This window comes from Anser brachyrhynchus (assembly GCF_964034855.1).
Source record: "Anser brachyrhynchus genome assembly, chromosome: 3".
NCBI lineage: Eukaryota > Metazoa > Chordata > Aves > Anseriformes > Anatidae > Anser > Anser brachyrhynchus.
The window spans coordinates 90510079-90529934 of NC_137696.1; the positions used below are offsets into that span (position 1 = coordinate 90510079).

The window sequence follows — 19856 nt, forward strand, 5'->3', positions numbered from 1 at the left end:
GGTGGATGGAGAAGAGTGGATGTGCTGCTGGTCAGGGAAAGACTGCCAGCAGCGGGAGAGGAAGGCGGAGGGGTCTGCTTTTATCAGTGCTGGGAGGGGAGGCAGCGGGAGATGAGGTTTCTTGGGGAAGACAGCCGAAGGGCTGCCGCCTCAGTATAAACGACCTGAGGTGAAGCGAATACGTGAGTGCCTCAGCCCGTCTGTGGGCACCGTGCGACAAGGGAAAGCCACGAGAGAGAAAATAAAAGGAGACTGAAATATTTCTTCCCTATTACGTTATTTTTTTTTTATTTATATGATAACATAAAAGGCAAAAGGAGGAATTCGGGCGCTTCTCCTCGAACCCGCACACGGCCTGCACCTGCTCCCGTCAGCGGGAGGCCGCCGCTGCCGGCCCCGCGCCTGCGCCCGCCCGCCGCGAGCCCCCCCCGCCCGCCGCCCGCCTCCTCGCCCTCCTCCCTGCCCGCGGGGCGCGGGAGCCGCTGACGGGAGCGAGGCGGAGTCTGGAGGGAAGATACCGAGAGATAGAGATTTAAATCACATCCCCGGCTCTACAAGGGCAGCGGCCGCAGCAGCCCCGGCGCAAAGCCACGGACGCACGCAACCGAGAGAGGTTCTGCCGGCTCCGCTGCTCGCCATGGGTGCCGCCAACGCCGAGCCCCCCCGCGCCGCCGGCCTGGTGTCCAGCGTGCTGAACGACACCCTCGAGTTCTACCGCTGGACCTGGAGCATCCGAGGTAACGCCACCGGGCGGCCCCGGGCACCGGCCGCCCCCCCGAGCCCCGCCGCCATCACCGTGCCCGGCGCCCCCCGGCCGCGGGGGCAGCGGCGCCGCGCTCAAAATGGCTCCGTTGCCAGGGCGACGCCGGGCGGGCGGGCGGGCCGGGGGGGGGGGACCCCTCCTCGCTGTGTGGGGGGCACCGGCGGACCCCCGGGGTGCAGGGTGCCGCTTCTGCCCCCTGCACAGCCGCGTTCCCGGAGCGTCGCCCGGCTCCCCTCGGTCGCCACAGCCGGTGGGGAGCCGGCTGGCGGGGGCGAGCCGGGCCCTGAGCCCGCTGGCAGCGGCCTGGCGTCTGGCAAATGGTGGAGTTCGGCGAGCTGCGCGAGGAGATGGCTGCTAGCGGCGATGCGGATGGGTGAATGTCAAATATTAAGTGCGCCGGGGCTCGGTCCGAGGTCTGCCGGCCTCGATACGCTCGGGTTTTGCGCTGACACCCGACACGGAGGATGCTGAAGGAAGAGAAAATGGTCTCGGGATGTGGAGCGGTGTGAGAAGCGGCTGCTGGTGCTGGGACGGCAAATGCGATGGCAATCTGCTGCACTGACCAGTAGCCCTGGAAGTGTCGGTGTGTGCCAGCAGCTATCCTAGTTGGCCAAATAAAACGAGTGGGGTAGAGCCTCTGCTGTCACAGTCACAGCTGTGAGCAGGCCTGGGCAGCTGACAGAACAATAGCGCATCTCGGGATGTTTCCATCGTTTTCTAGCTGGCTGCGCAGTGATGAGGGCTATTCCGTTTAAACCTAGGCATACGTGGAGCACTCTGGAGTGAATGCAGCTATGGACGTGTCTTGTGGCAGTCTGATAACCGAAAACGTGGGGCCTAGATTCAGGCTGGAAGCTTGCTACTGCACCAGCAGTCCTTGCTCTTCCACCCCCCTCCGTTCTGCCATCTGTCAGATAAGAAATTAATCTTATGTTATAGATGGAGGGGCTCACTTTTTTTTTTTTCCCATGAAAAGCCTTCCCAGCTATCCTCTGAGTTTTGCTGTATTTTAAAAATTATTAAGCCTACGTGCATCTATCTCCTTCTCAGTGTGCAGCCTGCCAGGCTGTAAGATCAAATGAAAGTGCTTGCAGCAGCAGTACGCTGTAATCTGCCCGTGCCTGCTCTCTCTCTTTGCCTCGTGTTGCATACAGCTGTTTGGAGGTTCCCAGGTAATGCAGGAGAGATGCTGCTCAGCCAGGCAGTAGCAGTTTTTGATGGGTATAGAAATAGATGTCGGTACAAAGTTGATATCCTTATAGATTACTTGCTTTGTCTGAAAAAGATTTCAAGTTTTGTTGTGTTTTCTGAACTTCAAGTGTGTCATTTAAGTTCAGCTACAGACTACGTTTGTTGTCAACAAAAACACCCCCCCCCCAAAAAAAAACCCAACAACCCCCCCCCAAAAAAAATCCAAGAACGAGGGTTGAAAAAGGAAATTTATGTAAGGAATGTAAAGATAAGTAACTTACATTAATACTATACACTGAGTGAACTTTTGTTTCGTCTTCCACTGCTTTGGAGAGCCTTAAGCCAATAGGATGCCATTGTGATGATATCTAGAATATGCTCAAGTCCTTGCTAATCCTGTGCTAAACTATTGCTCCAAGTTCAGTGGTGTTGCTGTTAACGTAGGGTTCCGCTATGAAGCGCATCAATCACCTTTTGCGTAAGGTGCTGAGAGTTTCAGGTTCCGAATTTCAGTGACTCCCTGCAAGGACAGTTTTGAACAGAGGCTAAGTCACATCATACTTGTGTTACCATTCTTGTTTATGCCCAGTCTTGTGTAGAAACAAGGTCCTCCTGTAGTTCTTTTGGTCAGGTATGGATATATATATGAAAGGCAATATCCACACAACGTAGTTACAATGTAGCTCCAGATAAAAAAGTGCCATTACGAGGCAATGCTGCAATACCGTGTAGTAAAATCACATTTTAATGCCCAAAGTTCGGCTTCTATACTTGCTCAGGTTGCTGCTTTTCTGCACGTGTCTTCATTCAGAACAAGACATTGTCTCTATTTGTCATCTTTGAGTGAATATATGTTAAAGTCATGAATTCATCACTGTTGTGTGAATTCATGCAATTCACCTTTGTGTCAAGAACAGCAGTGATGTTGCTCAACAGACAGCACAAATTATGGCATGCAAGACCATTGCCTAACTTTCAATATCATTAAATAAAAAACTATACCACGCAGCAAAGTTGCTCAACAAATGATGCCATGCAATACCATTACACAATAAATCATACTGAAACACTACTACACAGCAAAATTACACAATAAAATGTGAAGAAATTTTATTCCCACTACTACTCCTACACAAAAACTTCCCATTCATATAAAACCAAAGTTATTTATTCTCCAGTTTTTGCTTCCACTTTCTGTTGGATGCCCAGGTCTGTCTTCAGCCCTGTTGTCAGTGTGCAGCTGGATTGTCCTGCCAGCAGGTGTTTTCTTCTGTTATCCCAGACTCCTGTGATGGGACTGCATGCAACTGTGCCAGAGTGTCCCACCCAGTCTTGTGCCACTTTATTTTTATGCATTATAGACTTGCTCTTTCCCCCCCTGCTTTATGACATTTAAAAAGCAACCAACCCTTTCTGAGGTCAAAAAGTACCCCAAAAGGCTAGATATTTGATAAGCCTAACTGGATTTTTTTTTGAATGATGTCACAACTTTTAATACTAAGCATGCTGTCCAAAGAAGATGCTGTTTGTTTGTTTTTCTGTGGTCAGTTTTTTCAGTCTTGCATTTGGAAATGGTAATGATACTCTTTTTTCCCCATATATATTATTAATATATATTTTCAGCCTTAGCAATGCTTAATATGTGTTTTTCCCTGTTAATTTCTTTGAAATGCTTTTTTTCCCCTTTCCTCTCCTTCCTTGACTGTCTTTTTAGACCCCCGTCATGAAAGCCTAAAATCCATCGTCGCTGTATATTTGCCTGAGAAGGCTGAAGATGGGTTGGGAAGCCATAAACTTCAAAGAGAGGTCGAAAGGGCAAAAACATGGTTTTGGCAGTTATCAAGAGGCAAAAAAGGTGGTTGGGGGAACAATTATTATCAGGAAAGATGATCTAGGAAATTCCATACCATTATAGGTAAGGGCATGGGAGCAGCAACGTGTAAAGGATAGGGCAGGGCATCTTCTTTCTTTTGGCTCAGCTCGCTGGTTGGGGTTAGACCTGGGCAGGAAGGATTAAGGGTATGATTAGATGAGTGAGCAGATGACTTAGAGGGAGGTTCCAGGCTGAGTCCAAGAGAACTATTAAGGTGAATAACTCAGGACAAAGTCCAGAATGTGGACATCCTCACAACGTGGGTGAAGAGACCACTGACATTTAGGGAGGGAGAGCAGGAGACTGCCTGAAAGGGAGATGCGTGAAACCCTTTATCAAGAAGACAGAAGAACTACTGTGAACGGATTGAGCTGAAGAACAGGATTTATAGACGTTGGGCGAGAATGATTGTTCTTGGAGCTGAAAGTGAAAAGGAGGCAGGGCTGTCCCTGGCCGTGTGGGACTGCTTTGGGACAGCACCTATTTACAGCTGTTGCAGTCAGTAAGATTACAGGCTTTTTTCCGTCAAGAAGGAGAGGCAGAAGATGCAGACTTTCCCTTCAGCAGTAGAATAGTCCTCTGAGTAGCATCTTGTGCAGGAATGACGTCAAATTGGGTCTGAAGTGCAAGGCAATGAGGATGGGAAATGGGGAAAACTTAACAGCTGCTTGCATTAATGGTGATCAGGTGGAGCAGCTTCCACGGGAACTCAAATTGCCATAACAATCTTTGCCAGAAAGATCTTGGGACTACCCATTTATGTTAGGAATGCTCAGGAAGTTCAGGCTTAGTTTCTTTTTTCAGCCGAGGGAACAGAACTGGAAGAAAACACGTTTCTTCATCTTCCCTCATTCTTTTCATTGTGGAGAAACTGAATATGGCCAAAGGATCCTGGATTTTTATACTTGGAGAAAAGTGGTTGGTGTGGTTGGCAGACAGTGGGATTATGTTAGCACAAGCACTGCCTTGTAGCGTTGGAAGATTTGTGCCAAAGCTAGAAGCAAAAAGTATCCCAATGAAAAATCTTCAGAAGCTGAAGATGGAGAGAGAGAATGAAGGGTGAGATGAAGACTCCTGAAGTCTGTTTGTAAAGCAGAATGCACTCTTAAGTTTTTGGAGTGCTGGCTGAGCATCAGACTCAGTGATTTGGGGAAATACTTGATTTGCAGATACGGTTTTCTTTTCAAGGGAATAAATTTTTTTTTCATTCAATCTGTGAATGTGTAAAAGGTAAGATTAGACAGGAAGACCCACACCAGAAACTGGAGAGGCTGGTGTAATTGGGTTTGGCTGTCCTGTGGCAGAAGCAGCACTTGGAGAAATTGATTGCAGAAGTAAAGAATGTTAAAGGCTAGAAAATGTGAGTATACTGCCAACCAAACCAAGGAATAGGAGCATCCCGATTTGCTTAGTGTATTTCATTAAGCATCCTACTTCCCTGCCTCTCAGAGGAGGGACTTTCTTGGTGTAGAAAAAACAGCTGTTGGTATCAAAGATAATTTGCTGGGTGTTTGAAGGAAGTTCTATCAACGTTTCATCATCAGAAGATATCAGATTGCAGAACTCAAAAGACAGCTAGTGGAAATGTATTTCAGAAAAGTGCATTCCTGAAGTGGAAGTCTCTGTTTAGAGATCTTGGATCACCAAGCCTCAAGAGCTGGAGCCTGAGGACATAGCCAGAAGCAAAGCTGATACCGTGAAAGCCACAGCAAAGCTGAGGTGCAAGTGACAGACATCCCTTTCCTAAACGAGGAAGGAAGAGTTGTGGGTAACCTGCAACTCTCAGCTCCAGCAAAGGGGTGAAACAAGAAAAAAGCCTTCAGCACCAGCAAGAGTGATACAAACTTCTGTTTGAACATTCATTAGCATATTCTTGAAGCAAAAAGAAAGGCAAGGACAAAATGGAAAAAAGCAGGGATGATCCGATCGTGAAAACTGGGTAGGAGAAGAAGATCCCTTTTCATGTGTAGATATCATGTCTCGAAATCTCTGAAGGAAGTAGGATGTTATGGATACTATTAAAGCAGTTTTCTTGAAAAAGGTTGGGGAAACTGCTTTCTACATAATTTAACCAAGCTGATTGCATAGCTGTAGCACCCACTGCAGCTGATCCGAGTGACTGGATATTTAAAATTGCAGCACACCGTAAATTACTGTTGTGGAGTTCTTGGCAGATCACATTTCCCAGCTGAAGCTATGTGCCATTAGTGAGGAGCAAATCAGCAGGTGGTCCAGGAGCCACATACTGCAACAGGAGGGGAAGAGCTCTTGAGCAGTTGCAATACCTGTGGCATGAAGTACAGCCGTTCATCGCGGGGTAACATCTATTGATCAAGCCTGGGAATCAAACTGTTGGTTGCAGGTGGCTGTCTCTAGCTGGAGAAACTTGAGCAGGAGTGGATTGTGGCTATCGTTCTGGGTTTATGCTGCGCTCAGGGCTGAAGGGGATGTATCAGGGGTGTGGGTAAAGCTGTGGCAGTCCAGAAGAGGTTGTACTGAACGCAGATAAACTGTCCCGTGTAACCACGAAAGGCTGGCAAAGGAAACTTAAGGACAACCAGTAGAGGAAAAGGTGGGAAATGTGGTTTGTGGTTCCTTTTAAGGGCTTGTAGACCAGGAGCCATGAGACATGGGTGAGGCAAGACTCCACTTTTTGCCAGTCCAGACAGGTTTTTGGAGTTACTGGATTCACATGGAAAGGATTAAGGAAGCACTTAGATGAAAGGTGGATGACTGAAAAGGCTGCAAGCAGGCATTGAGAAAACTTCGGGAAGAACTTGCAAGGATGCAAGAATAAGGGGGGAAAGGTGGTGGTGTGTGCTGAAGAGCTTTTGGGCTGGGGTAAAGGGGGTTAAATGTGAGTGGTATGAGAAAAGGGGGCTAAATAACAGTTCGTTTAGCTAAAAGGAACTGGCTATATTAAAAATCAGAGGCTTGACTTTTAAAGAGTCTCGGTGTGTGCAGTGTGTACCTGGAGCACAGAAGCTGGGACAGCGTGCTTGCAAGGACAGCAAGCAGGGCTTTGGGGCTGTATTTTAAATCAGAGTCGAAGCTACCACAGCACTTCATAAGGGACTCGCTTCTGTTTTGTGTGTGAGCTTTAGGAAGATGTGGGTGGGGGTACGTAGTTTCAGGATCTCAGGTGTGACATGGGTACAGCTGTGCTCAACGTTGTCAAGACTGGAGTGCTTCTGAGCATATGGCCTTCGAGGTCTTGTGGCATTTTAAGGGATGTAAATGAAGGTGTGAAGTTCAGGCCTGCTGAGGGTTTGCGGCAGCCCTGTGGGGGTTGTGAGGACTGCAGCCAAGGCAGCAGGTAAAGCAATAAGTGTCTGCAGGGCAAGCCCAGAGGTAGACTGAGTGCACCATGTGCTTCGTATTAGCTCCCGTTTAGTGTGCTTGGATTTCGTGATAAACGTGAGGTAGTTTACCTTTCTTTTATGGAAGGCGAGGGGGATTAAGCTGCCTCAATTCGGCTTGCGTTCATTGCAAGATAACGGTATGCCTGGGGCATTAACTGCTCCTGGTTTTGTCAGATTAACTCACTTGTGTGCCTACCACTCAGCTCCTTTCTCCATGTACTTGCCTTCAGTGGCTTGATCCTTAACTCCTGCCCCGGAGAGTTCTCTGCTTTGTGGCGTTGTCTGCTTGTGCCGTGAGACTCTTACTGGTTCCTCTCCATCCATCCACCTCCCACACACGCTTCTCGTGTCAGCATCCCCATGTGTTCTGACGACTTGGTTTATTTCCATCTCATGTTCCTCTCACCTCTTTCTGCAGTCTCTCAAAAGTCTTTTACTCTCTCTTGTATACATTTCGCTTCAGATGTCATGATTGACCATGGTAGTTTCTTATCTTGTTTTTCCACATGACAAAAACCATTTGCCTCTGCTAGTTTTAGCAAATACGGGAGGATTGCTCTATTACTTTCTAAACGCTCATAGAATATTGCTGGAAGAGGGTGCTTATAGCCTGTTCCTTTCACCTGTCAGTTGAGCCAGTAAGTCTTATTCCTTTACACACAACTTGATGTCCTTCCATTCCTGTATTAGCATTGTAATACCTTCTTTTTAAATGGCTTAAGATACCACGCTAGAGGGGAGGAAAAAAAAAAGGAAATACAGGTACGAAGTTGAATAGCTGGGCTGCAAACAGGAGGCTGCATAACCGTATTTCTGGGTTTGCATTCTGCATTTAGTAGTTTACTGGAACAGATGTGTTCAATAGAAATACTTACACGTAGAGTGCCCCAAAGTGCTTTGCTACCAAGTCCAGATTTTCTTTTACTTTGTCTAATCACAGTATGTCATTTATGAATTTTTGACCAAGAGTGAGAAACTATTTCAGAAACCATTAGGGAAGCCTAGGTTTGGGGGCCATATGCTGCCATGAAAGGTAACACGACTGTAGAAGCAGAGGCTTAGTTGTGGCGGTTGTTTGGATATGGCATTATCTAGCAGCCAAATTGATTTTGTGCCTGGTATTTTTGGTGCAAGATTCAGATGTTTGTGATTGTTCTGGCCATCTTTGGATATGAGAGCACTTTGTTCCGTTTGTGTTTTGAAAAACAACATCTGAAGGCCTTTTTTCCCTAGATTTGCTATTCTTGCTGATACCAAAGGCATGTTGAGGAAGCAAGTTTTAAGTGGTTTGCAGTGTTATTTTTCTTTGGAGGCTGATGTACTTTTCTTAGCCTAACAGAAGACCTAATGTACCTCGATACTGTAAACTTTGCTTCTGCCCCTCAACTTGGAAGATAAGAGCTAATACATTTCAATAACTCCTCTTGTAGGTTTATTCAAAACAAGCTTTTGACCTTGCTCATCCTGCTGTAAAACAAAGTTGGTGAGCAGCGTCCTCGTGGTGGTGCAAACAGGAAAAAAAAGCAGGCAGTTTATCAGAGGGATTTATGTGCAGCTCCTTGCAAATGTTTTCTGGTATCTTTCTGGTATTATTTTTTAGGTAGATTTAGTTTGCCATTGCTGATTTTTTGTACCTGTCCAGTCACTGCATCTAGGTGTCTCTAAATATTCATCTGCAGTCCCAAATCATTCTGTATTTTGAGAACAACGTCACTGGTTGTTTACACTCGCTGTGTAGTTAAGCGCTGGTATCCTTCTGCTGTGTTAGCGCCTTAGCAAGGTATTTCAGTGCTGCGCTCCATGTCCTGTGAGTGCTGAGTGTGTAACATCTCTCTACGGTGGATAAGGCCTTGCAGAGATTTTAATAAACGGCTATTAATAATCCTTTACATTTCACGAGGATGCTAGCTTCTAGCTGAGGGAATTTGATAAAAATCTGTCTATGGACAAAACCAATTCTGTGGTCATCCCCTTTGGCATTATAAAAGCCCTGAATCATACTAGAAGGGCCAATACTCTAATTTGTTGTTGTGACATTGAACCTGCATGTGTCTTGTGTTTGTATTGCTGCTCACCATTACTCCTAAAGGTATACTCATGGTTCCAAAAGACACCATTTTCTTGTGAATTAATGACACTTTCAGTCTGAGCTCTCAGAAATACAGTTCTGGCTAAGACTTCAAGCTTGTGTAGAAGTTTCAATGAAGAAAACACTGCAGAAGGAAAACTGCTCCAAGTGTGCTTTACACAGCACGTTTATTTCCGTAGGAATATGGAGGCATTGTGTTTTTTGCCTTTTTTTTTTTTCTTTGCATCTGTTTGCTCTGTAACTTGTAACCTTTAAGAAAAGGCACGCAGGTATCTCTCTATTGGGCACCTGTCTGGCTTTTGTGATGTTTGGAAAAGTCAGATTTGATAAACAAAAGAATACAGCATGCCTTGAGGGTTTATAATCTTGCACATCTTGTGTAAGCTTCAGCAAGGTTTGTGTTGCTATTATTCCTTGAAGCAGAGTGTTTGCGCTGTCCCCACAAATAATCGTAATCAGCAGAGGAGGTAAGTCAAAAGTAGTTTGAACAAGGCAGTCTCTTAGAGTTGAAAATCCTGGGAGTTGATAGTAAATTCATATTTCTGAGCTTCATTTCATTACTATCCTTGTCTTGAGACAAGTGTATCCTGTAATTGCTGTGTACAGGCTTGAAAGATATGATATTAGTGGCTGAATTACGGGAGTCCCAAGAAGGCTGAAATGCTTGTTACAATGCACCTGACCTTTTAACAACAAATTGGGATTAGGCATCCCTGTTACTTTAATGGGAGTTTGTGAAATACACACATATTACACAGCTGTTTAATAGCTGCAGGAGACGTTCTTCATAACTGTGTGGTATTCTGATTTTATGTTAGGTTCCCATGTTGCTGTATATAGCTTTATATAAGGTTAAATAGTCAGTTACAAAGCCACGAAAGTAAAGGCAAAGCCACAGCTGGTTGTAGGCAGTACCCGTCAGTCCTGTCTGTAGCCCTTTTGGTTTGGGGCAGGCACCTCTCATTTCTGGATGGGCCAGGATTTGTACAGCTTCGTCTGCAAACTTTTTAATTGTCTTGTTTTTCTGGGGGGGGGGGGGTTGTCTTTGTTTTGTTTCAAAGTAAGTGCTTTCATTATTTGTTGTGCGTGAGAATTTCATTTTATTATTATTTATTCTTACATCTTAACAACTATTAAACTTAACTTAAACTTAACAGCTATTAAACAACAAACTAAAACAGTAATGCTTTGCCATAAAATTTTGGTGCATCTTGTTCTCAGCCCAAACAAATTAGTCTGTTCTTGGCTGGTTAAAGCTTGAGTATAGACAAAATACTCGACTCGAATATTCCCGTTCCTTCTCAAAGATCAAAGTGAATACAACAATTTTGTACTGTTCTGTGCTAAAAAGCGACTTAAATCAGGTTCTGCTGCCTTGTTGGAACCGTGGTCCGTACAGCATTGTGCACGTGTGATCCGTAGCTTTGCCGGTAGCCGTAGTACCAAATTCTTCTGAGAGGGATAGCGGCAGGCACTTGGCTGGTGCAGGCGGTAGTTTCCTCTGTCAAACAGGCGCAAGGCTTAAATGTTTGGAGGCGATCCGGAGATGAGCCATGAAAATGATTAAAGGATTGCAAGATACACCTTCAAGTGAACAAAAAAAGTGAGTGACAGCTGCTTACAAGTACCCAAATGAGGGGGAGAGGGGGGGGAAATGATAAAAGATGAGTCATCAGCCTACCAGAGAAGAGTGTGATTAATTGGCTGCTTAATTCCAATGCCTTTGGACTTAGGGAGCAAATTTATGCAGTGGGTGTAATTAACATTTTACAGCATAAGTGTCCTGCTGGATTCGCTGCTTCTGGGAATACTTGCTGGGTAGTCAAGTGAGAAACTCTTCTGAGGAAGGTATCTTGGCTAAAACACAAATGAGTTAAGGGAGGGTTATTGGCCTCTGTTCTGTAGGTTATACTAGGTTGCTGTGATAAGTACAGGTATCTTTGATGCTGCCAGCCTCCTTAGAAATACCTGTAGTGCCCCAAAACTGCAGACATCGCCAAGTATGATGGGTGAGATAAAGGGATAAATGGGTGAGAAATAAGCACGGACTGGACACTCCTTGTGTCCCAGTCCTTCTGCTTTCCTGCGCTGTCCCTCCTCAGAGCCCATACAGACGTTTTGCTGATTCAGACAGGCTACAGGAGTACTGTTTGGGCACTGGCTTTAATCCTTTATTGTGGATTTCCCATAAAGAAGGTTGAGGACTACACTGCAATGCGTGCAATGAATAATCAGTATTAAAACAGACAAGTTAATTCAAGCACTGGAGAACTTTTAAAAGAATAATTCATCTCAAGCCACATGGATGCTCTATTAAAGTTGTAATAAATTAAGATACGACTTTTAGTTCTGTTGGTATTAGATTCACTTCTCATTTTAACTCTGCAGGGGTACTTCTCGGAGAGCCTGCAGCCCCAGGTTGTGCAGCCCGGGTTGCTAGCTGTGTGCCATTTTAAAGCTTACATCTACAGCCTCGGCTGTTCCATGTATCGCATCATAGAATTGTTAAGGTTGGAAAAGACCTGCAAGATCGTATTTGTATGCTCTGAGGCTTTGGTTTGTGGCAGACTGGGGTGTGTGGGTTTGGTTTTGTTGTTTTTTGTTTTCTTCCTTCTCCTCTTGGAATCTCTACAGCCAGTAACAGTGAACGTACTGCTAAGTGATTCAGACACCTTACTCCATTTAATTTAAAAGCTTAGGGTCGAACCATGTAGATGCTTGAGTTTCAACTGAACTAGTCTGCAGTGGCTGTAGAGTCACAGTGAAGTTCTATTCGCTTGTAATTATTTGTGGCACTGAGCCAGGATGTGTAGCACATATGCAAAAAGAAAAATAAACTGTACAGAATATTAACTGCTAACCAGAAAGGGAAAAAAATGGGGGGAGAACACTAAAATACTGTAAAGAAATACAAAAGCTTTGTAAATGTTTCGTTACAAGATGGACAGAGTTGTTTCTTGCATGTTTTCTTACATGATGCATGTCTTCGTTTTGTAATACCTCTCAGTTGTAGTGCTCCTGGAGCTAACAAGATAAGTGAAATAGTTAGATTAATAAAACAGTGTAGTTCGTAGGACAATAATTAGATACTACTGGTTTGCCTTCCTTATACCGCAGAGTTTAAATTCCGCTTCTTTAAGGAAATCTTTCTTAAAGTTGCAACTGGGCTTTGGGAGTGCCTCTTGTTTAAAATAAACAGCGTGATCTGCAGAGAACTCTCACTGCTGAGAACCACTTTTAAACAGTCACCGTCACTTCTGCAGTGTCCTTAGGAATGTAATTGGACAGATGGGTGTGCTGGATTGGCACTCTAAGTGTCTTTGCGCTGAGAATAGTATCAATAGCTATTAATAACTTTGAAAGGCTCTCCAGATAAATTAGTGAGTAGCGACCTTATAGCTAATGAGTATGTGTGATGTTAAGCTAAAAACTTGCATGGATTTTTTTTTTTTACTATTTTTGTAAATCAAATGTGAATGCATGGAATTTCAAAAGTCGTGTATTTCAATTAATTTCTTTTAAAGCTAATATTAAATGCAGAGATAGTCATCATTGCACCAGTTCAGGATTTCTCCCGATGGATGTCTGATGCATTTTTTTGCTTATTTTTAAAACTTGTACTTCTTGATAAAAGGAAAAAAAAAATTGTAGGCTCTGTAATAAACAGAGAATGTAACCATCTAAACTCCTGTCTATCGGCAAGGAAATGCTGAATCATGTATAACAGAAGCATTTGCATATAAAAACACTTAGTGAGTTTCAAAGAAGTTTTTAATGATTTTCATTCTAGATCACTATCAGTGCAGTCTTACATATTGAAGATCATCATCGTTTTGCCTTCCATATTTTAATAGGGCTTCGTTGTATTCTCTTTAGACATTACCAAGGATATTCAGTCCTTTTTACTGGTTCTACTCTTGCCCTTGCACCGGAGGAAGAAACTGGAGCACTTCCTGTATATATTCCTCATTAATTGCCCCACATAATAAAAAATTAAATCCTGCAAGATTAGGTGCCTTGGGGCAATTTCAAATTTATGTGTTCTTCTGCTTCTTGCCTTGGCTTTGCAATGTGAGACTCAAAAACGTAGGTAGGCAAAATGCAAAGATTTCATGTTCTTGCCTTACATAACGTGTTCCTGCTGGGACTCTGCCACTAAAAGACACCTTAAATTACTTTGAATTCACTTTACAATTGGGTGCTGCTTTATATGTTTGGTCCAAAACTAGTACCACCTTACAAGAAAGCACTGTACTACAGGCTGTGCCATGACAACAATCATTTTGTGGTCGAATTAGAATCTGGGTCTTAGGATTTGAAAGACAAACGCATTAATCCCCTGAAAGATTCAGTCACTCTCTGTCAATTCTAATCAGGTGAAGGCATTGGTTGTTTTGCTTCAAAGCAGTTGGAGGGATTCTTTTAGTTCGGGGAGATGGCCTTTTTATTTCGTGCTTGTTTTGTGTTTAGATAATAATGTACTGATGGTATATAAAATAATGCAGGATTTAATACACTTATATGTCCCCTTAAGCTATCGCAGTTCTCTTGTCATTTGCAGAAATTGTGTGGCCATCAGCACTAGTGAATAATAGTACACAAAATTCCACTGTTTTTGTGAAAACAAGTGTTGGTTTTTTTTAGTTATTCTTTTCAGTGGCTTGGAAGGCTTGTCACTTAAACAGTTGCCTTAATTTGTCTTGGTTTTAAAGAGTTTATCTCGCTTACCTGAAAAGAAAATTGGAACGAGGGTGCACGTGTAACCGTGTGTTTTCTGTGTGGAACAGCAGGCTTACCCAGTAACTGAAATGCACTCATTTTTGTAATACCCTCTGTGCAACAGGAATGATGTACCGAGCTGATCTAAAACTTAGCAAGCTACTTTGTATTGTCCAGGCAGGATCTTATAATAAACGATTTTTTTTGGTTGTTTTCCCAAATCTAGCAGCCTCTGGAATGAATACTTCCATGTTTTCTGATTTCACAGTATTAGTGAAAGGTAATCAGATACAGGGTTGCCCTAAATGCCCTTAAAGTAAATGTGATGCTTCTGTTTTGCTTGATCAGGTTACACTCCAGAACCGAATTCCGAGGGAATGCTCAAGCCTACGGTAGTCATACAGGTGTTTTATGTTCAAAGTGTTATAATTATCCTTATTAGTTATTATAGTCACCAAAATGCCAGTCATGCGGATTCTCTGGGCAGTGAGGTGTGCAGTCTGTATCAGTAAGCTGTGCTTTTCGTGCAGATACGTTGAGAAGGCTAGTGTCTGATCGGTAGTGGGTCATGGGCCAGAAACCCTGTGCGGAGGGAAGGGAACAGGCTGAAACTATGATACAGGTACAGAAGTGCAGCGCCAGCTGTTCTGATGTTGTGAGAGAATTAAATATTTCTTCTGGCATTCTCCAGGAAAATAGGTGAAATAACTGTTGACAGTTTTGATGAAGCACCAGAAGAAGCCCACTTGCAAGAGAGATTTCATTTAAATAAATAAATAAATAAAAATTGTTCCCTTCTCTGTCCTTTCACCTATAAGTGAAATCTTTGTCTCCTGACATACAAAGACATCTGAAATAGGTCACGCTTTCCTGTTTTCAGCGGTGGGTGGTAGTGTTCATCTCCTGGGTAGAATTTAAATCTCCTTCCAGTTTCACGTCTGTAGTATTGTTGCTTTAGTAGCCAGGATCCCACGCAGCACCTGGCTAGAAAACAGAAGCCAGGTTCATGGATGTGTCCCTACCTTTTTATATTGCTTATGCAGTGCAAAGAGGCCAGGAAAGCAACCGGGCCTCTTGCTTTCCTTGCCCTTAACACTTTGTGCACTGCAGTGTCTGAAATGAGATGCAGGTTTGATTAAAGCATGTCATACCTTGGCTTTTCCCAGAGCTACCTCTTAATTAAGAAGTGACGCCTTTGTTCTTGCTCGGCAGAGATGAATTTCTGCCCACTGTTTTACACCGAGTGGAAGACAAGGATCTCTTCCTTTGCTTTTGTCTTTTAAGTGGTGTTACCTGTTATTTTTAAGTTCAGATTTGTTGAGCGATTGGACGAGCAAGTGGAAACTAAAGCATAAGGGAGAGGGCTGTGTACTAATTGCAGTGCAGCAGTGCGATTTCAATTTCTGTAAGTAGTATTCCGTGAGGTCTGGAAAATGGGACAGCTCTTCTGTGTCTCAATACTCGGTGCTATGCTGTACGGCAGTTCTCATGTTTTATGCACAGTACGTTATATTGTGATGGAAGTATCAGTCTCAGGGACTTGTTGAAGAGTAAAAGGTGACTTTTCTCATTTCCTTCAGTTCTGTTTCACTGCCTGCGTTTCCACACATGAAGAGGACACTGCCTCTCTCTTGTTTTTTTTGCTTCTGCTGTTAAGTCATAATAGAAGCAGCTAGACTGTTTTTTATTTCTTTTCCACTTCTTTTTAGGCCTGATGGCATCTTGTTTGCAGGTTAAGTATTGTAAAATCAAGAGGAAGCAAGATGAGTCAGTGTCACGCATGCTGTCTTTCTGTAGAACACAGTATGTGAGATTTATTAGAAATACAGGAGGTCTCATGAAATCTGCACCTAAAATAAGGTTCTAATTCACAATCTTAACAGCAACCAGGGCAATGAGAAAAAGGTAGGGAAGGAGGAATGGCAGTGCTGTTCTGTGCTTACCTCACGGCTTACCTCATGCCCCTGCTCCCCGTGGGGTCCCTCCCACGGGATGCTGTCCTGCCCGAACTGAGCCTGCGGGGGCTGCCCACAGGCAGCAGCTCTCCAAGAACTGCTCCCACACGGCTCCGTACCACGGGGTCCATCCCCCAGGAGCAAACTGCTCCAGCACGGGTCCCCCACGGGCGGCAGCTCCCCCCAGACCCCCTGCTCCTGCGTGGGCTCCTCTCCACGGGCTGCAGCTCCGGCCCGGGGCCTGCTCCTGCGGGGGCTCTCCATGGGCCGCAGCCTCCTCCAGGCCACATCCACCTGCTCCACCGGGGGCTCCTCCACGGGCTGCAGCGTGGAGATCTGCTCCGTGTGGGACCCGTGGGCTGCAGGGGGACAGCCTGCTCCACCAGGGGCCTCTCCACAGGCTGCAGGGGAACTGCTGCTGCCTGCCTGGAGCACCTCCTGCCCATCTCCTGCACTGACCTGGGGGGCTGCAGGCTTGCTAGTTGCTTTAATCTCTAGTTATAGCAATAGGTAAAGCCTTCATACCATGGGCAGAATGAAACACTGAGTAAGAAGACATCACTACAGTCTTTTCCATCCTTCCACTGTAGCAGAGCCATCTTCTAACTCTATACGTCTCTGGTTGCTCAGGCTAGGAGTGCTTTCTGGTTATAGATCCAGGACCTAATATAGCAAATTTTGGGCTCTAGAGTACATGTAACTCTAGATCCAATGAGTGACTTGAGAAGACTGTTTAAAAAAAAAAAAAAGACCTATGTCTCAAGTATAGTAGCTTAGGATACTCTTAACTGGAAGCATCCCTCTGAACTGTTTTATCTTGTAGTTCTTCAGTAACATTGCTACTGTTTTGTCGGAAACACATCAGACTGACATGCATCAAATAGCAAAGGTATTTGGCATCATACAGCCTGCATAAAACTATTGAAGACTTTTTAATGCTTAATTTTAAATTAACAAAAGCTTTTAATTTTATCAGTATTTAGCCAAATCTATGTTTCTTCCGTTTGCAGTGGTGTTGAATACTTGGTTATGTTGCTGCTGCAGTCTCTGACCATTGCAAGCAAAATGGTTTTTGGGGGTATGACTGGGTTGAGCTGGGTTTGGGCTCACTTGATTCAGTTTTTTTTATTGTTTTGGACTGTAGAACTTGCTTGACATAGTGAATCTCTCTGTGAGGTAATGTGATTTTTTTTTCTTTTAAATTATTTTTCTCTGACCTTCTTAGAAAGAATGAGCATGTTGTGTTTTTGTTATGTAGCTGATATGAATAGCTGATGCAGCTATTCTAGGAGAAAAGAATATTTAACAAATGCAATGCCTAAAATGATGATGAAATTTATTTTGTTCAGGCTTTTGACTCCTTCTGTTTGCTTCACCCTCCCCAGACAAGCGTGTTGATGATTGGCCCTTGATGCAGTCTCCATTTCCAACACTGACTATAAGCACTATTTATCTCCTCACTGTTTGGCTGGGCCCCAAATGGATGAAGACAAGAGAGCCCTTCCAGTTACGTTTCCTGTTGGTTGTTTACAACTTTGGAATGGTTCTACTCAACTTCTTCATTTTCAAAGAGGTGTGTATGCACTCTCACAGGAGGGAATTCCTATTACAGTCTGAGTGTCTGTAGATTGCAAGAGGAAAATAATCTTGTGTGTTGATGGTGTCTGTTGAAGATTTGGCCCAGATTTTTGACACTTTATTTGCCTCTGACATGAATATTTCTGTAGTTGGGCACAATGTGTTTGTGAATAAATGTACTGGGTGGGTGTATGTAAAAAAACTTGCGCACTGTCTAGTCCAGGATAGTATTTTTTAGTTTTATATTAGTGTAAGTACTAGAGAGACTCCCTGAAATCCATAGGGATTTGACATTTATAACTTTTTTTTGTCTGTTCTTTTTAATGATCTTAAAAGGTGTCAGACTTATAATAAAAGTCACGCTCTCTGTTAGTTTCTTGAATGTGTTGATCGCTTTTAAAAACCCAGATGTATATTGTATTGAAGAAAAGTATCTTGTTTGTAAGTTAGATTTTTAGAATAAAAATAAAATGAATTGTATCTTTATTTAAAAATAAAAGTATTGAGTTTTCTAGTATTTTGTTTGCAGAGTTCTGAATGTTACTTCTAATAAAGTTCAGTGTTGCTGCATTTCTTCTTTGTTAGATTGTCTGTACAGAAGAAGTGGTTAGTAACAATGCAGTGGAAACTTCTCTTTAGCAGAAGCTAAGTGGGATTACTTAACAGTTTAGAAATCATTATTCCAGGATAGTTGTTCAGAATGTAGCTCATCATAAGGAGTAGTTTATGTTACTGTGACTTTGCTCACGTGGGTTGAAGGTCTTCTTCCTTGAAGGCCTCAGATCATGAATTTGCAAGGTCCGTTTCCAGGAGTAAGCAAACAGATAACGCAGTTTAAATTACAGCATGGCAAAACTCTTTTCTGGGTGGTCCTGTATTTTGCCAGGGAAGTGGCAATCTTCTGTATATTGACCCTTCCCAGAGCTGTAATAAAATCATTAACTGGTTTCACGCTGTTTTTAAGACACGGTTCAGTAAAACTCATCCTAGCCACCACACCTTAATCATCATTTTCTCTAAGTTGTCTCCTTGTGCTAATCAACTAAGTAATAAAATGCTACAGATAAAACAATTCAATGCCTACACCCAAGGATAATTGTGGAAATGGATATAATCTTGGCAGATTAAAATGGAAACTCTGAAATGAGTTCTGTGCTGGTTTTGCCATTTCTGTCTCTTTCACTTTTTTTTTTTTTAATTTAAATCAGTATGCATTATCCATAAGCTGAATTACACCAGGCTTGGGGTCAGTTTGTGTTCATACCTCTGTTGCATGTCAGATAATACATGCATTTGCATAGCATTTCCAAACTACTGAGTTCTCATAAAAAAAAAAAATAAAAATGAATGTGGGTTTGAATGTGTTTGCTGCTGATAGTCTGAAAGCTCCTAATTTTAGGTACAGACAGGTTCTAATTTTCTGGTATCCTATCCAGTGGATTTTGAACCAGGCTATTGATATGACACTTGTAATAGAAAGTGACTTGTCTCCGTCTCTTCTCGAGACTGATGAAACTGTTCAATTGTTGTCTTTAAGCCAAGGAAATTCTACTTCAGTCTGTATGAGGTTTACAGTACCCGTGTGCCACTGTTGTAATTCCCATGAGTAACATGGTTGGTATGAGTAAAATGATACACTTTGGTTTTTGTGCGTGGCTAGAGTTTCCAGGTATTGCTGAGAACAGAAGTTGGACTTGAAATGCTTTTGATAAGATCCATAGGTCTTGTTTTAAATTTAAATTATATTTAAATATTCATCCTGATTGCAAACTGCATTGGTCATCTTCGATAACATGCATTAAAATTTAAAAAACAACAACAAAAAACTGCACAAAGCACTGCCAGGTTGTTTAATCCAAGACTCTCACATATTGGACTCAACTTCAGATTAGGAACAAATTTATCTCAGTACATGCAGAAGTCCCAGATGCATATAGCTTCTGTTTTACCACAAAATCTTGTATTTCTTCATTTTGAAGGAGTAGCTTCAGCCTGAAGTCAATTTATTGTCTTTGCCAAGCAAAATCCTTGGTGAAATTACCCAGTAGACTGAAGTAGAAACTTATTAGTTTCTGTGTTAGTTTCAAGTTCAGTCTAAATGAGATGGAAGTCAGGTTAGGGATAAGAATAGTCAGTGGTTGCCCACGTTTATTTTGGAAATCTTGTGTCACCCTTCTTTACTTTTACTTCCCAATTTTTGAGTTATGCCTGCTCCGCTGCTATCTTTTTGATCCTTAACAGAGTGGGTTACCTAGCTTTAAACAATCTTGGATCATAACATTTATGAACGTCAAGATTAAAAGTGTTATTTGAACCTTGTACAGCT

At 43.2% G+C, this 19856-nt stretch overlaps 1 protein-coding gene across 1 annotated transcript in view; it reads left to right on the forward strand.

The window, feature by feature from the left end:
• The first annotated feature begins 437 nt into the window (after positions 1-437).
• Positions 438-19856, forward strand: part of ELOVL4 (ELOVL fatty acid elongase 4) — a 30819-nt gene continuing 11400 nt past the window's right edge. Inside the window, exons 1-2 of the mRNA XM_080588149.1 lie at positions 438-737; positions 17338-17525. Coding sequence (XP_080444275.1) covers positions 638-737; positions 17338-17525 — 288 coding nt within the window. The 5' untranslated portion in view covers positions 438-637. The remainder of the gene's footprint in view (positions 738-17337; positions 17526-19856) is intronic.